This window comes from Ceratina calcarata, unplaced genomic scaffold, assembly GCF_001652005.2.
Source record: "Ceratina calcarata isolate Rehan_Ccalc_2016 unplaced genomic scaffold, ASM165200v1 scaffold8, whole genome shotgun sequence".
NCBI classification, from domain to species: Eukaryota; Metazoa; Arthropoda; class Insecta; order Hymenoptera; family Apidae; genus Ceratina; species Ceratina calcarata.
The window spans coordinates 460,187-480,378 of NW_017179316.1; the positions used below are offsets into that span (position 1 = coordinate 460,187).

The window sequence follows — 20,192 nt, forward strand, 5'->3', positions numbered from 1 at the left end:
TAGTAATAGGAATCTATAATAATAAATTCAACATGCCAGCATTGTTTAAGTATATGTATAGCCTATACGTCCTTAAGACGATTAAATTACATCGACTGATTTAATTGACGGATCGTCTATCGTGGAATATTTACTAGCTTTTTATGCATCTGACTCGTAAGAGTTATGAATGGAGATGTGCACAATCACGCTGTTTAATGGTAATACGAGTCATTTAATTCGTAGCGACTTCACGGAGGAAATTATACCGGAACGAATGCGCAGCGGCGATTACGTGCGTCGACTAATTTCCGGCAAGCAAAACGAGAAGAGGACCGACTTTGTGCCGATCTCCTGGTACGAGGTGCCCGAACGGGGTAACTTCGGTACAATGGCCTGCGTCAAGTACGTCGCCGGTAAACCGCAATCGGTCAGGAGACCGTACTACAAGGTCGCCGATTTACGCCCGTCGGACATCAAAAACGACGTCAATTTTTTGAGTTACTATAGCAAGAACCGCGAGGCGGCCGCTAACGCCTGTAAGTAACCACGATACGACGAACCGACGACGAATTACCCACGACCGTTCGGACGACGACCACGAGATCACGATTATTCATGATTCATTATACAGTGGAGCTTCGATCGACAGCGATTTAATTCATGGGACACAGAAAGTAATCTTTCTCAATTCTTCGCATCGTCAATTACAAAAATTGATTCATTCGCTTTCTGGGTCTTCTCTGTGCGTTAAACACCCGGAGCTCTAATTCTAACTGCGACTACCCAAGAACTGGCAAACAGATTGTAATCGACATTACTGAATTTTCACTTTACTCTACATTTGTACTTTAGATGATCGACGTTCTACTGTATCGCTATTACTTTTAATCAGACGACACGAACGAACAATTGAACCCTATTATGAAACGTGTAACGCTAGTAGTTTAGAGAGAGAAAGAGTGAGAGCGAGAAGGTTCGATCACGAAATAATGAATGTGAAATCTGCGATGAATGATCGAACTTCCTCGAGCTCGTAGAATATATCAGGATGAAACTTTGAAAATAAAAGCGGCCATGTGACGCCGTTGTGTGAACCTATTTTTGGGTTTTTTCTTTCCCGCTCGACTTTTTTTCTACTTTTCATTTTTTGGATGGATTGCCGTTGATCCGCTGTATGTGACAACTCTTTTTGCTATGCTTTACATTACGTTTTGCCGTTTTTGTTCCTCCTTCGTTACGTACTCTCCTCTTTATCTTCTCTTTTTTTATTGTTCGTAGTTACGTGTTTACACTTCTGTTACGTATTGTGTCTAATCGAATTGCGTACGTAGCGGCGAAGGTGTGAGACAGAGTATCGGTGGTTCGTTTTATTTTTATTACGTTTTTGATACGGTAATCGCGCGTCGCGATATCGACGAAGGGAATCGATGATGAATCGATCGGGCAATCGGAAGTACGTATAAAAGGCGTGAAACTGAAAACTGAAAAGTGAGAGCGCAAGACGTTGCACGAAGGCAGAACTCCAGTGCCGGCCAGAACCAGATGACTGGGGCACGCAAACGCGGGTAAAAACGGCAGAAGAACCAGTTCGGATTTTTTGAACGTTTCAGGCAAGGGATGGAGGGATCGGGTTCCAGAGCTATACGAGGATCCCGCGAAAACCAAAAAGAAGCAGGACGACGCAGAGAACGAAAACGAGGAAGCCGAGGAGTGACCGCGCTCATGTTAAATACCGTTTTCTTAAATATCTAAGAACACGACAAAGTCCAGCCTTCTCTCGGAATTTCAATCGGATTAACTTTGCGACCATCTAAATTTGAATTCCACGCTGGCGATCACTCGCGAAATTCGAACAGAACGAAAAGGTTTTAACGATTTGGCCGATTAAATGTTCCGCACTATTCAATATCGTTAAACCTGTCTCGAAAGCTGACCAAATAAAATGATCATACAGGACACGTAAATAATAATTGTTTTCCTTGCACAAAATTGATTGGAAGAGCTGGCTAACGAGTGAATGCGTTGTTCCGAGGTAAGCTTGCCCGCCCCACACGTGCTTTCATAAAATCTCTAACAACAACGACAAGCCGGCTGATACTTTCGAACTTGAGTGATTTTCGGCTGGCGATAGACATTAATCAGTTTCTGACAGTAACAAGATCGAGCGTTGGACGAGAGTGTTCCTCACATTCCGCGAGGACGAACGCTACGACATGTTTTAATCCGAAGACCGTAACGTGATTCGTTCGTCGGAAACAAATGAGAAAGCAAAACCGGTGAAAACACGTTGTTAAGTATTATGTGTGGTTTCCTTCTCATTCTGATCGGAAGATCATCGAAACGAGACGAGGAAACTGTAACCCGATTCATCGTTCCTGCGCGAGATATCAGGAATAATTAATCGCCGAACTCGAATTATCCTAATACGCTAATTCATTTGTCGCACACCATCGTGTCTAATCCGATCGCGTGTATAAAATGCTTTCAGCGTTGGTACACGTAACGAATTAACCGACAAGTTTTACGTCGCTCTGTATCATAACTTTATCTTATCAAGTCTCCGCTAACGTTTTAACCGCAGCTTCGTTCCCTCTGGATACTCGCGTTTATTTCAGATACAGAACCGTAGCTCGAGGAACCCTTTCCCGTTAAACGTGTATTTATGTTTCATGTTCGTAGCACCAGACGAGCCGATGACAGAAAGAGAATTGCGGAAGGGTCAGTAAAAATCACGTCAAATAAACTGTGTTACCCCCGTTATTCCGTATACTCCTTGTTCACGTAGTTTCACGAATTTTAGCGCGAGCTTTGCAACCCGACGTCGACGTGTCGACGTTAAGGAAAGGTAGGATCTCTCACTTAATCGTTAGACTGCAGATTTTTGTGCAAGATAAAGACACAGACAGATGTTGCTTACATCATTTAAACATTCAGATACTCCTTCAAGTTTTTATACATTCAACTGTTCCATACGTAATTTCTGCGTCTATCATTTTTTTTTATAAAATCTGCAGTCTGGTGATTGTGTGTTTGGAAACACGGCGTGCCGTCATTGTTCCGTGTATCTTGTAGCAACGGTTAAAACAGAGAAAGAAGAGCCTAAAGAAAAGAAAAGAGGATCGAAACGGGGAAAGACGGAGACAAAGGAGGAACCCGTCAAAGCTCCATTGGCATCCGTGAGGGAACCAGAACCTGAACCCCTAGAGAAATCCCAACCAGATCCTGAACCCGTAAAGGAACCCGAACCTGAACCCGTGAAAGAGCCAGAGCCCGTTAAGGAACCTGAGCCAGAACCGAAACCTGTGAAAGAATCCAAAAAGAAAGCTAAACTTACAAAAGAAGCTAAGCCTGTGAAGGAACCAGAACCCGTAAAGGAGCCTGAGCCTGTAAAGGAACCAGAACCGGTGAAGGAGCCTGAGCCTGTAAAGGAACCAGAACCCGTAAATGAGCCTGAGCCTGTAAAAGAACCTGAGCCTGAACCCGTTAAAGAACCTGAGCCTGAACCCGTTAAAGAACCTGAGCCTGAACCCGTTAAAGAACCTGAGCCTGAACCCGTTAAAGAACCTGAGCCTGAACCCGTTAAAGAGCCTGAGCCCACTAAGGAACCAGAACCCGTCAAAGAACCAGAATCCGAACCCGTTACGGAGCCTGAACCAGTAAAAGAGCCTGAACCCGAGCTCGCGAAAGAACCGGAAGTAATCGCGGAGCCCGAGAACGTGCCGGAACCTGTCAAGGAACCGCAACAAGAATCAGAAACGGTGGAAGAACCGACAGCGGAGCCGACATCTGGGTCGGAGTCCAAACAAGAATCGGTGCCGGAAACGAGTTCAGAACCTCCAGCCGCGGAAGCTGTAAGTGAATCAGCAGAAACAGACGAGGCGGAGAAAGAGGGCGAGGATGGTACGTTATTTCTCAAAAATAGGTTGCTCAGGAATGTATGATTTAAGAATCGCGGCGAGTATAACTGAGACACAGTTTCTGTTCCCTAATTCGTTATTAAGTGTCGCATGATGTGTTAGGAGATATCATGATTTTTCGATGTTCCGTTTAGAATTAACTTTGATTGATTGTCTGTTACGATTTCCCTGGTTCGTCGTTACATGTCGCATGACAGCCTCGTGTCGAGACATCAGAAGATCGTATTAAAAAAAAAAAAAAACAAATCTCTCTATCTAGGATCGATCGCTTGAAATCGATATTAAACGAAAAATTTTCTTACAGTGAAGCAAGATAAGGAGGAAGCCATTACGAAAATCGAAAAGTACCTTATCAAAGCTGCCGAGGAGGCAAAGTACGTAGATCGAAGTTGGCACGTACGCGTTAAAAACGTTACGTAACGAGTGTAGCGCGGTTCAAAATAATGTCGACGTAATTATCGAGGTTTCGCGGTACGATCGACGACGACCTAACATTGAACTCGACCAGGTGTCCCGCTAATCAGGCCCCGTAACCGATACGCGATCTGAACTCGAATCGTTTTCGCACTAGTAGAACGCGGCGTACAATAAATAATCGGTCTACTAAATATAAACCCGAACCCTTTGTAGGAGCACCGCGGAGGGGAAACGGGCTGCCCAGGATGAGAGAGTGAAACTCGAATTGGAAGAGCAAAAGGTGTGGGAAGCAGTGCAGATAGCGCAGGAACGGGTGGCTCATCTTGATGAGATTATTGAACAGGAGAAGGCTGCCGCCGAACTCGAAGCCGAGGAGGAGAAAATCGTGGCCCAGCGTTTGGAGACCGAGATCATAATCCAGGCGGAGAGGTACAATAATTCCCTGTTAGACCACAGATTTTTATGAGAAACTTAAAAAACACGTTTCACTTGTCGTTCGACCGTTGCAATTTTCGCTCGCACGTTCCTATTCTCTGCAAATACAATTTCTCAAAAATCTGCGGTCAACGTATAAGTTCATTGAAGTCAAATTAACCCTGCGTTCGAGGAATGCTTCGATTGGTATGAAATTTGTCGTTTCAGGAAGATAGTGGAGGCTCAAACGACGGCTTTGCTGGAGGAACAGAAACGGATGATAATCGAGGAAAATTTGGAAAAGGCACGTGATAATAAGGAGGAGAAGGAAGAGAGACTGGCCAATGTTACGTTCGACGATCCTGTCGACGAAGTGAAAGACCACGAGCATTGCCACGACGACGTGATAACGTGCGATATCACTGATCAAGAGAGAGAGGAAAGGCCGTATGACCCAGTCACGGACGACGATACTAGGGTACTTCCGTTTTTTTTTTTTAAATAAAACCTGTTTTATTGTATGTTGCATTACGTGTATGTTACTCTGTTAAAGATCGAAGAGGAGAACGTACACGAGGAAGAGCACTTTGAGTTATCGGAAGATCCCTTCGTGGAAGAGCCAGAAGGCGCAGACTGTAAAGCGACTGGTGGCAATTCGGTGGAGGGATCGACGAAGATCGAAGAGGTGACGTCGGGTGGTGAGGACAATTTCGAATGGGGTGACCAAGACGCTTAGAATCGCCCCGTACGTGCTATGATCGCCAAAGGATAAATATTTGCTAATCACGAATGTCGTTCAGCTTGAATCGCTTTAAATTTCGATGTTCTTTATTTATTAATGTACGCGTTACGATTCGTTGCTAGAAAGAGGCAACCAGTCGATCGATAGCGAACATCGATCTATCTCGGTCTGCTTCGGAAGCTTTGAACGACCACACGAGAAGCGGTCCTAAATTTTGTTTAATGGTTTTAGCAATGTGTCAGAAATTCTGAGGGGTAAAAGACAATTTTTTTTTAGACAAACTGCTTAGTGAGTAGTAGATTATCGTACGCTTCATTCTATTTACGTCGAATAACTTATTCCGTTGTACGTCAGTTTCACTCGATCGATATCATATTTTATTTAATATTATTTATTGACAAAGTAACACGACGATTGTTCGAAGAAGGGGAACGAGCATACTACAAACGATTCATTCGAATCATAGGATTCTGTGTATTAAAATATTTCGAGGGCCAGTGTCTGGTCTTTGTGTCTTTCACGATCAAAATCAACAAATATTTATTACGTTACTACTCTCAGTCTCGATTCATTCTGCACTATTCACATTTGTAGCATGCACTCTATGTTCACGCGATACGTATTTTGTCTACACTCATACAGCAATAAATATTAACATTTGAATATTTAGAACTGTGCTTATTTACCACCTGCCCTTTCCCAAAACCTTTTAAGATATCCAACGACGAAAGTGAGTGAGTCTCGAATTCCCGAACCGATAACGAAAGCGAAACGAAATTAAATATGCATAAAGAGGGGTTTGAAACGGGTCTACGGAAAAACGGGGTTAAATACACACGTATGTTCGGACTCAACGGACTAAACGCCATGCGTGTAGATCAGCACTCGTGTTTATCCGAAATCAATCATTAATCCCGGCGTGTTTGGCCGATGTCAGAAGCGTGGGTGTCCCGGCTTCAGGATCTTTCTTTTTTTTATAGAGAGAACAATCACGTGCCTCGACCTTGGTTAACGGTTACGTAACGTCGTTGATACCGGGCCGATCGATAATAAAAACAACGATGAACACACGCTCGCTTGTTCTTGCATGAACGTAAGCATCGATAATGTCTGATCGTTTCTTCGGAATCGCAAATCAAATTCAACGATTACACGAAACTCCGTGATTAAGCAACAACGTTAACAAGTTTGAACGAAGAAGCTTTCGTTGGAAATATTAAGTCAAGAGATGATGAGCAGTTGCGTCGAATCGATCAAGGAATTACCGATTACGTCGTTCGATTTTCAGAATGCGAAACCGCGAAAGACGTAGCAAAATTTTTCACTTGAAATAATTTTCAAAGATTACACAGGGATTAAAAAAATTAAACTAACACAAACGAAAAACGTGCGGCACGCTGAAAGTAAATCTGGATTAGATATTTGAAACCGGTGCAACGAAACGTTTGATTCGCCTAAAAGTGAGTGAATGGAATCGAATGAATGACGTCAAACGGTTGATTTTGAAAATGAAAGCGACGAGGCGAAATCGTTTGTAAAAGAGGTAGAGGGTCGTAATCAGGAAACCGATGATCGTCCCAAACGTCCGTTGGCCTACCGGTAATATCATAATTTTCGGAAATGAGCACCGAGATTAGAGAGGACTGACGTCACCGTCGGGACAATAAAAAGAGGGATTCGCCTTGGTTCGTCTCGAACGGTGCGTATATCACTGACAATGAACCGACCGCGACGGGAAAAGCGGGATGCGACGTAAGCAGAATCGTGCACACGTATACATATGTATGCGCGTTATGTACAGCGAGTACGTACGTACGTACGTAAATTCCCACCCACACGGTGAAACACGCCGCAGCGTAGGCGGTACGCATTATTTCTCAATTAGAAAACATCAATGGCGAATGCTCCCGACGAGCTTCCTGCGTCTTGTATTCTCGCTAAAATATTTAAGGACACCGATCGATCCGATTATTAGTACCACGCGAATGCGAAAATTCTATTTATGCTCTCTCGTGCCGTAGGATCGTTTCTCGATCAGGAGTCCTTCTCGTTTGTCTCGAAAATATTTTAGAGTATCCATCGATTCCATTGTTAATCCTGTACGAAATTCCTGTTTGATCTAAAAGAACATCTGATATTCACCAGATGTCAACGGCTCCGCGACGATCCAGCAGAACGAATCGAGTACCATGAGATTTCTATAACGAAACTGGCAAACTTTAACGATCCACCTTGACGCTATATCCGTCCCTCGTACGTGACATTGGCAATGAATTGTGTGAATAGCCGGATGCGAACGCGAGGGCTCGGAAAAGTCGATTGAACCTGACCGAAAGGTACAATAACTACTTGCCCGGGGGATCGTCGAATTTCGCAGCGTCGATTCACGGTTTATTATCGTGGCTCGCGAATAAATCCACGTGCCGTGTGCCGAATCGAGAGTTATCCTATTATCGTACCACTAAATCGATCGCGAGAGTGTGTCGGGTAAAAAAAGAACATAGCCGAAAGGGTTGTAAAACCGTGTATAAGGTAGAAATGCGTCACTATGCGAAAAGCTATTTCGGTGAATGGGTATGGAAAAAACTTTTATCGCCGGGACTCGAAATAAACCGGCTCTACAGAGTAAACGAGCGTACGGTAATCCCGATCTTACACAGGTGACGGATCGAATCGTCATTGGTGTCGTCATGGTGAATCGATGACAAAGATACGTGTATGTACGTGCCATGGCTAGCGAGTCGCGCCGCGAACGGCTCGATAAGGGCACGATAAACCCCGAGCTGTCTCCGAAAGAAATTTGCAAGAAAATTGATAGCGTCGGAGGAAATCGTATTTTTGTTCCCCTACTTCGCAAAACTCGGGAATTCGTTGGTGGAAAGGGCGATTCGCCGAATGTTCCGAGCTGACGTCAGTGCGGAGTCGTTGGCGCCACTGTCCTATGACGTCATTAGGGGTGTACTCGGGGTGGCACGCGGGGGTGGCTCACAGGCGTAGAATTCAGGAAACGGAGATAAGAATTTTCCCCGGTCAAACGATTGAATGGTAATCTAGCAGCCATTCGCGAGCAACGACCGACAGTCACAGACTACTTTTAATAATCGTCGTCGAACCGTTCGTTGCAATCGTACACGAGCTCGGACTCGATTAAAATACGAATCGCAATGAACGATCGCTTTTAATTCGGACCGTTTTAATAAGAGTTTAATGGAGAACGAGAAAATTTCCATCGGCTAAATTTGATTTTGACGATATCGTTCGGCGTTCGGTCCAGATGTCGGAGATCAGAGTTTCGAACACGGAAGGGTATAAATTGAATATTACGCCACTGGGTCAGGCTGTCAAACACGTGCCACCTCCAACCCTCCACGCCTCCGCCATTTTGGTGCTGAAGTTGGGTCTCTCATCCTCTCTCGTCCATGTAATCTCACTTCGTACTGTTCCCAACGTTAGTCGACGTTATTTTACCGATTCTTTTTCGCGAACCCAGTGGCGTAAACGGCCGTAAAGGACAACCGTAAAAGCGAAAGCTAAACGGCACGCGAGAAGCTTCCCGGTTGAGCAAACAACAAAAAGTATTCTCCCCCAACCAATCCCCACCCGCGGCTCGGATCTTGATTCCGTTCTTTTTTCGAAAAGGGATATCTTTATGATCGTGTGTACGCGAGCTGGAAACTCGTTTCGAATCCTGCGTAATAAAGTGGGTAGGAAAAATGGAAATGTTTTTCTGGCTTTCGGAGTGGCTCGTCGAGCGAAGTGGGCGGTTTGCGAAATTTACAATTTTCTCCGAGAACGCCCGAAACGAGTGCCATTGAATTCTCACGCTGGCTTAAAGCGAGCAGGTTTTAAAGCCTCGCGGAAAATCAAGTCCGAGGAGTAGCGGACGATCGGTTTCGAACATTGCTTTATGCTCTATTTGCGATAATGAAACAACGCTTGTATCGATAAATCTCTTCGCGATCGGCTCGATATTCGGAAATAGTACAATGGTACACGTGTAACGCCGGCATGCCAGCGTCACGTGATTGTTTAGCCTATTTATAGTACCGCGATGCAGTAAACTGGCGAAATTCAATCGAGACAGCGGATGATGGTTCACTCGCTACGCGCGAATAACTCGATTGAAAAAAGTTCCACGACGTCGTCGAACCGTCCAAGATATTCGAGTCTAGGCAGTGAAATTTCCTGTTGTAAAATAATTTACGAGCATACATGGAGCACGGAGAGTGTTGCGCGAAGCAAACGATACAATTGGGCAAATGAAAGTAGGTGACTGCGAACAATGAGCCACGATGAGCCAAGAATAAGATTCTCTATTCACCGTGACGCATTGCAGTGAATCACAATTGAGACACGTCACTCACCGTTGAATTTACCAACTGCGAGCGTCAAACCCTTCTTCCTTAACACGATTTCTCCGCGGAATTGTACAGACGCACAATTAGATCTGCTTGAAAATATCCTGTACTCCGGATCGATAAAACGTCTTCCGGCACGACGGACTCGACTGATTTTTACCGTGAACGATGAAAATGCCTTTACACGTTTCGAGTCTCAGCGAGCAAAAATTCAATTCGAAGCGCTATAGAAAAAATCGTGAACGCCGCGACTCTTAACTCCGCGAACGAGCAGACGTGCATTTCGATCGATCGCGTGAAAGCGCGAGCTTCCGAAATTGGTAAAACATGGTATATTGGTAAAATTTCGCGATGTTAGTTTGGGAAGTTGAAACAGATTCGCGTATGTGTATTTGTAAACGTGAAACGACGCGTACGTCTCGTCTATCAGTTTTGGATCCGAGGAAGAAGCCGGACACAAAGGAAGGAAAGGGAGGAAAAATAAAATAAAGAGAAGGTTGCTCATATATACGTAGATACGTGTTTGGCGTCGGATAGAAAGAGAGGACGAATCAGGGGTATATGCAATCGATAATATCCACGGACAAAAATACTCTTCAGCGGCTTATAGACTTTCAGGCATGGCGTAGATACGTCCGGACCTTCCGACCTGCCGGAAAATCTTTTCATACGCGTGCTTATTCTCTGATTGAAAATATTTACGTTACACGCCGAGTAAAATCCGAAATGTTTGGTCAACCTTACTTATACTCGTTAACTAACATTTCCTCTCCGCGTCTCGTTTAAAGAGTCTTAAATCCACGCACACGAATCGTCGCTTTTACGTTTCAGCAAAACTAATAATAAAGACGTTGCGACGTCGTTATGCAGTCCATTGTGACAACATTGACACGTCGATTTATTATAAAAATCCTACAGATGAAACTAGAGGAATCGGCAACGGGAATCGAAAACGCGGCATTCGATGAATTTATAGATTCCGGGACTGGCGTCACATCTACGTACGATGTTCTACGGGAACTGCGTCTGCGTTCAAAGAGAGCTTGCACTAATACGATCAGCTCGTAATTGCAAACATTTTACGTCGCAGCGCGCGAGAATGAAAAAGGATTGGATTCGAGGAAAAGCGTTGAGCGAATTAAAATGAACGAAAGCGAAGGGAATTGAGATTTATTAACTTCGGTTCCGGTATGGGAGGAATCCGTACGCCCTCGTGATTTTTCCTAACGGATACAGACCGTTCTTTTTCTCGCCCGGAGAAGAAGAACGTTTAACCTCAATATCAGATGTCCGGTGTGTCGAGTCAGGTTTTGAATCCAAGGTCTCGAGCCGCGCCGCGCCACGCCGCCGGTCCCTTTTTCATTCGACTGCCACGCAACACCGAGCTTTTCCGTTCTAAATAGATCGACGAACGCGTGTTTCGTTCAAACCTTTCCCCTCCCTTGACACAGTTCAAACAGCCGCGCGTCTCTTAAATCCTTTAGTAGAAGAACCGGAGAATTCAGTGATCCGTCAAGGAGATCGCGATCTAGGCAGAAGCTCGTGATAAGATATTGTATCAGTATTGACGCACGTAATAATCTCGGAGAAAATACCTATTTACAGAAAAGACGCGGCCTCACCGTTTCTTCTCGATCAATTTACAATCGCACGTACTAGATACGGATCTGAGGATCGTTATCACTGACGCACGGTGCGTTCAAATAACGATCGTCTGTTTGCCACGCGCAATTAACCCTTCTTATTTATAATCTCGGAGAAAATTTCCCTGACATCATTCGTTTTCGGTCAACAGCAATTTATGACAAATCCGATGATACGAAGCCAAGAAGAAAATAGACGTTGTTATAATAACAAAGTACTAAATAATACGTGACGCACTGCGATTCAGAGTCGACGGTGACGAGGAATTTTCGTACAGCTCCCCGTAGGAATTTCCAACTAGCACAGGGTAGTCGAGATCTCATTGACGCCAGCCTCAGCCTCGAGGGAGATGTTGACCCTGGCTGGTCAGGCATGGCACGCCGAGCATCGACTTTAACGAGCGAAAATAGGGAGCCAATCGACTCTCTCAGCGAGTCGGTCTTTCGTGCGGACGAACGTGAGAAGGAACGTGGAAGACAAGCGTGGAAGGACACGAGTTTCTGTTCTACGAGCGGTGTGGTGGTTAACCACTGCGCTATGGCATGCCGCGACAAAATTAGCGGCCAACCGAAATAATTTACCGCCGGACTCGAGGAGCTGTATGGTCTTTCGTGACCCTGAAAACCGACACAGTTCGCTCGAGGCTCGCAATTGCTTATTAACCAAGAATACTCTACGTTTCCTACTACTTTCCTAGTCGTTCTTATTCATTTCCATACCGTCTATGCGCTGTTCTGGTAAGACACCTGATGCCAGCTGATAGCTTCGTAATTAAATCACACTGATGCGAGTAAACAATAATTTATTGACTCGGTCGGAGAAGGCCTAGACATTTATCATACGATTTCATCGAACGATCGAAAGAACGATTTCAAACGGTTCGTATTGATTCTCGTACGGTTGGAAAGATCTATCAATCGGCCGGTCGATGATCCATCAAACGCGCGCGACGTGACATCGGGAGAGCCTTGGCCGACGACGGGACGCGACGCGCCGGGTCGCCGGCTGTTATCGCCGACGGTTTGCAGTTTAAAAACTGATTACCGCGGTAGCAGCAACATCGTTTGGCAGACGAATAAAAACACGATGTGAGATAAAGCGGACATACCCAGGAGCAGTAACGTTTCGTTCACCTACACGCTGTTTTCTAGGAATCAGAGTTTCTCCACGCAACGGGTCGGTCGGTGATCGATCGTAAAATGCATCTACTACGTAGATTGAAAGATATCGAAATTCAGAGAGAAGTACGTCATTACGCGTGATTCATCTGTTAGTGAAATAAGCAGCATCCGCTTCTGAGAAACGTCTGACCGCGACGATCGTCGCCTTTCTTTAGGATTGTCATTTGAAAACGCGGTTTTCCCTACATTAGACTTTGACCTGTTCGATTGTCATAAACGCGTGAAATCCGCGCGGTCCGTCGATTTGAAATTCCTGTTCCCTCGGTCTCTGCTGCAGCGCCACAGTTAACGAACAGAGTCGCGAGGAAAACAATTACAGACAATTACTAATGCTCGACGATGCTTTATGGTATCGTTTGACCACTATAAAGGCCAGCGACGAAGATAGATCAATTAAACGAGTCCGTGCAAGAATAGAAGAGAATATTTTTACCAAGTCTCTACCGATCTTTGTACGAAGATCGAAATTCCTCGAGATACCCTCCCAAAATATCGATCCACGTCGGTAATATTTCTATGATCGCATCGAAGCCCGGTAACAAACGTGGGCACACGTGTCGTATCGTTTGACGTTCGACCAGCAACGTGCGTCGGAACGGGATCGAAACGGGAGTCGGATCGTCCCCGGAGTGCATGAAAACAGCCGGGGCGAGGGGGGATGGCGGCGATCGACGGTGGGGTGGCATGAAATAAAATTTGTCGGTTGCATCCCCCTTCTCCGGTGGAGCGGTAACCTGCAGTTGAGGTCGTAGCGCGGCAATAGAGAGGAGGTCGAGCTGATCAGTCTGCGCGAGTCTTTCGAGCGGTGAACGTCGTCGTGTAGTTCCCCCATTGGATACTCGGCTATCTCAACGAACCGCACTGGAACGTTTCATCATTTCTTTTCATCCTCTCTCCTGGACGTGGTCGATCGTCGACCGTGCGACGAGCAAGATTCGTCAGCCTCGACTCGCGTTTAACAAAATCTGACGGTCGCTGACACGGCGGAAATTTTTCGAACACAAATGGTTAGAGGTAGGTGAGAGATCCGCGTCGGACGGAATTCCAACGGCTAGCGAAAAATCTATTACGGACCGATCTACTGACGTCTGACGAGTAGCCGTCCGTGTCTACTTGGGAGTCGCGCGGCCGGTCGAAGCCTGGCATCCCGTGTGCCTAGCTAAACTCGTTTCGCGCGTGCATTTAAAACGAGAGGAGGATCGCGGTATGCAATTAAACCGGAGTGCTTTCGACGGGCTGTTGTGAAAATGTTCAGCTTGAAATCGACGCAGGAATCTCGAGTGGAGCGGAAACTTCGCAACTGGCCGCGAGCCGCCGTTTACCCGGTGTAATAATACCGGGAGAGACAGAGAGAGAGAGAGAACGCTCTCCGTCAGCTCGAGTTTTCTTGCCCTCTTTGTTCTCACCGAGAAGTGGTCACGGTTCCATGTGCAAGTTCCATTGTCTAAGGTCGCGAAGCACTCGAGCCCCGATCCTCTTTCCTGCGCGAAGGTCGATCCAGCTTCAACCCAAATAAAGAAAATTCCTCCCGGCATTGTTAGATCAGTCTCACGGTCGCACGTGTAGAGACACGGTTCACGCTTCTCGTTTCAGCTTCGTTATTACAGTAATTAACGCATCCGTAACGCATAATTGGAGGCTCGTTCGCGAGACGTTCAAGGTGATCGCAACTGCGTCAAGACGCTCGGAGTTTCATCCGTTTAATTAATCGTTTTATCGGGCGAAACAGACGCGGTCCATGGGGCCAAGGCTCCGATCGGTCGCGATTCTATTTTAGAAAAATCGTACATGGATCACGTTTTGGCAGTGCCGATAATCGCGCGCGTACGCTGCCCACCCCTGTCTATGTGTCGAGCCAGAAATAATGCATCCATCTTTCTCGAATCGCGCATTCCGATCTCGTTGAACCTTTGTACGATGCTATTAGTAGCAAGGGTAAAAACGTACTCGGCAAGGTATAATTGAAGTTCGCGTGGTTAATGACGTAGGGAATGACGCGTGCACCGTGCACGTGCAAAACGAACCGCAGTCGATCATACGTCCCACACGCGATTCGACCCGTTCCGACGAATATGATTTTTTCCCAATTGACAAACGTCTCGTTTCGCTATGATCAATGACCTAATACGCGATGGCCAGCCGCCAGTAAAAGAACCGATGCAATTTACATAAGAACATTGGTAGAAACCGTATCGATCGATCTATAAATAATATGAACGAACGGGATAGCGCGTGTCAATGTTAATGGAGATCGAATTACGAGACTACGAGTAATCGAGGCTCCACTGAAATCTGTCTACCAACAGAACCTGTCACTGAACTTTCTCTCACGGAAACGTTGTTTCCCGCGATCCGAGCGAGACGAGCGGTGTATCACGTTATATCGTGCATGAACGATCGTGCCTCCCGACGTACGATCGTTGTCTCGCGATGAATGAAGCTCCTTTTACGCTTCGCGTCCTCGCCAGAGACGCGTGTCGACGAGAGAGAAACGTAACAAAGTTCTGTTTGAACAACTCGGCGCGACCACGGGAATAACATTAACGAAGCGTTATTCATATCTGAGCTGAAACACGGATCGACGCAGAAAATCCGTGAAGTCACCGCGACAGGTCATTTACTCGGACTTCTCGTTAGTCAACGAGGCAGAGCGAACGATTCCCAAGAACCGTTCGGGCATTCCCACGTCACGGGGCCGTGTTACTATAAATCAAATCGCGTGCCAGAATCTCTACGAAAGAGTTTCCATCGAATCAACGAATTTACGTGTTGTTCCAGGATCGTTGCCTGACATCGCAGTGACGATGGCATCGGGAAGAGAGATTTACGGTGCATTCAGGTAGGTAAAGAAAATTGAAGCGAGATAGCTCGAAAAATGCGCGTGCGTGTCGCGTGACGAGAACGAAAAGGAAAAACGCGGAACCGACGTCGAGCCACCCCCGATCGCGGTCTGGGAATAGAATCGTGCACGTGTCTGCAGACTCGAGTGCTCGTTATTTCCAGAATTTTCGTGGGAGTAAATTTCCAGCACGACCTTTTCCGCAGTTTTACCGGAAACGTCAGCGTGGGCAGTGGTCGATGTCGAATTATATGATCGTCTCGATGTGCTGTCCGATCGAACCCGTCTTCCGACTCGGTTCCGACTTTGAAGGTTCTCGCGATGAGTTACCAATAGACGAACAGCGTGTCATTGCGATACATTCCGAGATCTTTCCTCGGCTGTTTTCAAATTTCCCACGGGATCGTCCCTTGCCGATGTAATGCCCCGCCGATCACGGTTCACAGATCGTGACACGAATCTCACGCTTCTCGGTCGTGCCTCTTTTTATTTTTACATGGCTTACGATCCGTCTGTCCGCTTGAAATTTCGCCGGAGAGATCCGGTCTGACACAGTGTTTTACGTAAAATCAATCCATTATCCATAGCTGGACTACGTGCTTCAGTACCAATGACGTAACACTGACGCAAGCGGCAATTGTTGCCACTACAATGCTGCAGGGCAGAATGTCAATAGTTCAGAACGGCTATGAAAATCACGTCCCCCTCGCCTCGAATGTCTGATCCCGCACGTTCCTCTTTACGTTCCCAAAAATGTTTCGAATTCGATCTACGATGTCTACCCTCGAAAATGAACGCGACTGCGAACGATCGTCGGATCGAGTCAGACGTTCCTCTTTGCTATTTCCAGTTTGATCGTGGACGACGTGGATTCTCATTCGATATCGTGCGAGAGCCTGAATCTGGACGGTCTGTCGAACGAGAGTAGCTCGTCGCAGACTCCCCTGGACAGTCCGGGTGGTCCCCGGGAAAAGATCAAACAGATGCAGGTGGAGGCCGAGACCAGGAGAGGAGAATTCGCGAGGCTGCTCGAGGAACACGCTCAAGTGGTGAGGAAGTTGAAGCTGATGGAGGCCGAGGAGCAACACTCGGGAACCGGGAACGTGGTGGGAGCTACGCACGCGTGATTCCGATCAGCGCGGTCGAAAAAAAAAAATAGGAGAAGACAGTCTTAGGATTGGGACCACCGCGCCTGACGCGCGCCACGTTCGAGTGCGACGGCAAATTGGGATTTTGCAGGAATTACGTGCGCGAATACTGGTAGTAGGAGCGTGCTAGGAAACTATTTTTTAAACGTATTCTACTGTAGTCGCGAATCGATCAAGTTTAAAACCGCGTCCGTTCGGGTTAGAGAAATTACACCGAACGAGAACCGTAAAAAAAAAATTAGGAGAGAGCTCTCTCAGTCGGCAACTGCTTAACTCCTAGAGGATTCAAATTGCGGCGCGATGGTTAGTCCTTAAACGAGACAAGTCCGCTTCTCGCGAAGCAACGTCTGAGTAATTAACGTGTAAATGTGACGCGAACGACTAAACGGGTCTCGTTGTTCGGAGTTCACCGAGACAGGAACTAATTAGCTCGAGGAGGTAATCTCGATTCGATCACCAAGTCTGAAACACTTGTTCTTTACGACAATAACGATCAACAACACTCGGCGTAAATTCGTTAAACGTTGTAACAATTAACGATGTACATACACGGCAGAACTGGCTGGCCTAAACGTAGTACAAACTTTTAAAGGGACGAGGATAAGGGCGTAGCGCTAACCAGATTAGCGAGAAGCTTTAGTTTTACCACTGTTTTCGACGCGCTACCGTTTCCGACGACGTTTCCGAGCGGAACGTCGGTGACCGCGCGAAAGCGTAGTGCACGTCGGCGAAGTAGAAGCTTCTACGCTGTGCAGCGTTGTATATTTTGAGTGTTCCGTATGTCTAAGCGAATAGTTTTGTATACCGTAAGCGTACACGTAGCGTAGGACTGTAAGCCTGCCGTAATACGCGTCAAACGTTTTCTGTAAATAGATTGCTGTCTATCGTCTAAGGGTGTTTATCCACGAGAAGCCTTAAAGTAAAGTAGTCGAACGGTAACAAGAGTCATCAATCGAACACTCGGTTTCACGTGACTTTTTTTTTTTACTATGAAACAGGAAAGATTCGGTGATTGATCCCGAGTCGACAAACCAAAAGACCTTTCTTGTCTCTATGTGCATATTGCGTCAGGTTTGTATCCGTATGAAATAGGTATTACTAGGCATTTATAAAAGTATGCACACGTGTAAAGAGATATACATACAAAATAGGAACATACGCGTACGTCGACCTTGCTACTGTTAATCCTACATCGTAATAGATCGAACAAACCCATCCTTATTATAATTCCCCGATCGTCATTGCGACTTTCGACAAATTCATTTTCGTACGAAAAATCTATATTTTTTCAGATCGACACGAAAGAAACGCGAGGTGATCTGAATTGATCTTAGAAGGGCGTAGAATAGAAAACTATTTCTACCGTTATAGATATTAGTTTGTAACAATAACGTTTGTAGCATACTGTTGATGAATAAATGTTACGTTTTCAGTATCACTGCTACATTTGTTTGTAACAATGTCACACCTCATGAAGATCAGTCGATGAGCATTGTACTTGGCATTGTAAGTATACCGCATATTGAAAAAAAATATATACTTTATTGAATTGGGTATATACACTCTTAATCACAGAAATGATTTTTGATTCTTTTTATAACACAATACTTTCCTTCGTGGCGTCGATGCCAAATGAGTCTAATTCCTCACGTAATAAATATCTAATATCTCTATGTCAATTACTTACACATGAGTAAAACTAAGACGTGTTATCTCAATGATGTTGAAAAACAAGGATGTGTTCACACAAAATAAGGATAGTAAACTGCCTAGTCTAGACAATCGTTATATGAGTAAAAAAAATATGAATTTACGTAAAGCAAAGCCGAACCTTTTATTTAATCTCCTCAGGGTTCCTCAGGGTTCAGGAGGCCTGAACGCTCCATCGCCAGCAACAACAACCTATGATTCAACTTGGCGTTATGATCTCTCAAATATCTTATCAAGTCTGCTTGTTTCTCAAGCAAGTCCTCCACGTTAGATTGCCTCTCACGATAGCCTACTACATCGTTACTACCCGAGTACGATTCCTGAGTATAAGACGATAGCCACTCTTCGCGAATAACATCAGGCTGTGGACGATATCGATTAAATCTCATAACTCTCTCTGCAAGAGAAAAAACTGTTTGGTACCCTGGAAATCCCTTGAGCCAAAAATTCCATTCTCCCTTCCCCTCGTGTGTATACTCACTGATGTAATTTATATAGACCGGCACAATAATCAAAACCTCCACCGTGGTCAAAAGAAGTATATAATTCAGAGGAGTGAACCACTCGGATGCACGACAGTATTGTTCGTAATTGACTTTGTGCGTGTGATGCAGGATCACAGCTAACAATAAATAGCACGTTATCCATAGAGAAGCTATGAACAGCGGTGCTCTTATTTGTTGATAGGTCGACTGATAGAAGTCGAAATACCCGTATATACGAAGCTTATAATGCCTCGCCTTTAACAAATGATCTACTAGCATGATTATCATCCAATAAGCACAGTGTAGGTACAGATATATAAAATACGTGTCGCATTTATTCTTCTCCTCGGGCCAGACCGATACAAATATAATTCCCGTGATTTCTAAACACACCTAGAAGTAAGTACAAACAAGTTCTTATGCAACACAAATGCAGATAACGTCCATGTAGAGACCGTGTTCGAGACATTGGCACTTACACCCAGCACCAGAGGTACAGATGCGATTGGAACTGTCTCTAATTTTCGAAAATCATCTTCTCCCAGAGAAGACAATACAGGCTGAAGGTATTCCTCGTCATCCATGTTGAGAGACGAGTCGAAGAATACAGCCCCCTGATAAAATCGAAGTTAGAAACTGTCGCTTCGACAACTGTCAATGGAAAAACGTCTATGACGTTCACAACGCGAAACGGAAATGTACTCGGAAGAACGGCTGCATAGCCAGGGAACGAAAGGTTATGTTTACATTACGAGACACGAGACTGACAAGGACAGAACAATACCAAGCCCAGTTTACTGGACGACATTCTTTCGTATAATATACTCACACTACCCGAAGTGTTCAAGTTTCTGATAAGACTGACCATGTCCTATTTCTATTATGAGTAGGACGAAACGACAGATTGAGAATTCAGTTCTCACCGACAGAAATTAACTAACATATTTATTTATCTGTTAACAATGCGTAGTATGCTCTTTTACCGAGCATACCGAGTACTCTTGACTGTAGATGACGCATTAAGTATGTATCGACGCAAACTTTTTAGCTACTGTTCAATTTGCACATCATATAAATGTAAGAAGGCGATGATTGATGGCTACAACGACTATACTTAATGACAATACCTACAATTGCACAACTCGACACTCGCCTGCTACAAAATCAATACGCGAATTTCGATTCACGAGTATACTTACAATGCTTCGTTCAATCTCATACACACAGCTATTTAAATATTCGTCGTACACATCATGATAAAAATTAATTATTTATATACGTATGCAATGATGCAAGTATATGTAAAGCTCGTATAATAATAGATCACATTCATATTCACAATGCTAACGTACAAC

General features: G+C 45.2%; 3 protein-coding genes across 8 annotated transcripts in view; 2 read left to right on the forward strand and 1 right to left on the reverse strand.

Annotated features, from left to right (window-relative positions):
* The window catches only part of LOC108631045 (proteoglycan 4), a 14,535-nt gene extending 8,394 nt beyond the window's left edge, over positions 1-6,141 (forward strand). For all 4 annotated transcript variants that reach the window (XM_026818467.1, XM_026818468.1, XM_026818470.1 and 1 more), the window contains 8 exons: positions 226-518; positions 2,662-2,700; positions 2,783-2,827; positions 3,055-3,882; positions 4,204-4,273; positions 4,530-4,745; positions 4,959-5,208; positions 5,284-6,141. In XM_026818467.1, the coding sequence (XP_026674268.1) occupies positions 226-518; positions 2,662-2,700; positions 2,783-2,827; positions 3,055-3,882; positions 4,204-4,273; positions 4,530-4,745; positions 4,959-5,208; positions 5,284-5,466 (1,924 nt within the window). In that variant the 3' untranslated portion in view covers positions 5,467-6,141. The remainder of the gene's footprint in view (positions 1-225; positions 519-2,661; positions 2,701-2,782; positions 2,828-3,054; positions 3,883-4,203; positions 4,274-4,529; positions 4,746-4,958; positions 5,209-5,283) is intronic.
* A 7,249-nt stretch (positions 6,142-13,390) lies between these two features.
* On the forward strand, positions 13,391-18,077 carry LOC108631056 (uncharacterized). Of its 2 annotated transcripts, none has more exons than XM_018034753.2 (3): positions 13,391-13,669; positions 15,434-15,494; positions 16,345-18,077. In XM_018034753.2, exons 1-3 carry the CDS (start codon positions 13,660-13,662, stop codon positions 16,619-16,621), a joined length of 348 nt encoding a protein of 115 aa, XP_017890242.1. In that variant the 5' UTR covers positions 13,391-13,659; the 3' UTR covers positions 16,622-18,077. The 2 variants fall into 2 exon arrangements, with proteins under 2 accessions (XP_017890242.1, XP_026674299.1); XM_026818498.1 differs by lacking the exon at positions 13,391-13,669 and adding an exon at positions 13,735-14,315.
* Positions 18,078-18,164: 87 nt separating this feature from the next.
* Positions 18,165-19,952, reverse strand: LOC108631055 (transmembrane protein 192). Of its 2 annotated transcripts, none has more exons than XM_018034751.2 (4): positions 19,667-19,952; positions 19,317-19,451; positions 18,834-19,230; positions 18,165-18,749 (listed from the first exon to the last, which is right to left on the reverse strand). In XM_018034751.2, exons 1-4 carry the CDS (start codon positions 19,703-19,705, stop codon positions 18,490-18,492), a joined length of 831 nt encoding a protein of 276 aa, XP_017890240.1. In that variant the 5' UTR covers positions 19,706-19,952; the 3' UTR covers positions 18,165-18,489. The 2 variants fall into 2 exon arrangements, with proteins under 2 accessions (XP_017890240.1, XP_017890241.1); XM_018034752.2 differs by having other exon boundaries at positions 19,317-19,488; positions 19,667-19,950.
* Between the last annotated feature and the right edge of the window lie 240 nt (positions 19,953-20,192).

What these genes read in the sequence shown, in the direction of transcription:
- LOC108631056 (XM_018034753.2), top strand. An exon ending in GAGATTTACGGTGCATTCAG is followed by an intron (nt 15,495 to 16,344) that starts GTAGGTAAAGAA and finishes TGCTATTTCCAG; the next exon opens with TTTGATCGTGGACGACGTGG.
- LOC108631055 (XM_018034751.2), bottom strand. Translation starts at nt 19,705, where the DNA reads ATGGTCAGTCTTATCAGAAACTTGAACACTTCGGGTAGT. An exon ending in ACTTGAACACTTCGGGTAGT is followed by an intron (nt 19,452 to 19,666) that starts GTGAGTATATTA and finishes CGATTTTATCAG; the next exon opens with GGGGCTGTATTCTTCGACTC. An exon ending in CTGTACCTCTGGTGCTGGGT is followed by an intron (nt 19,231 to 19,316) that starts GTAAGTGCCAAT and finishes ACTTACTTCTAG; the next exon opens with GTGTGTTTAGAAATCACGGG.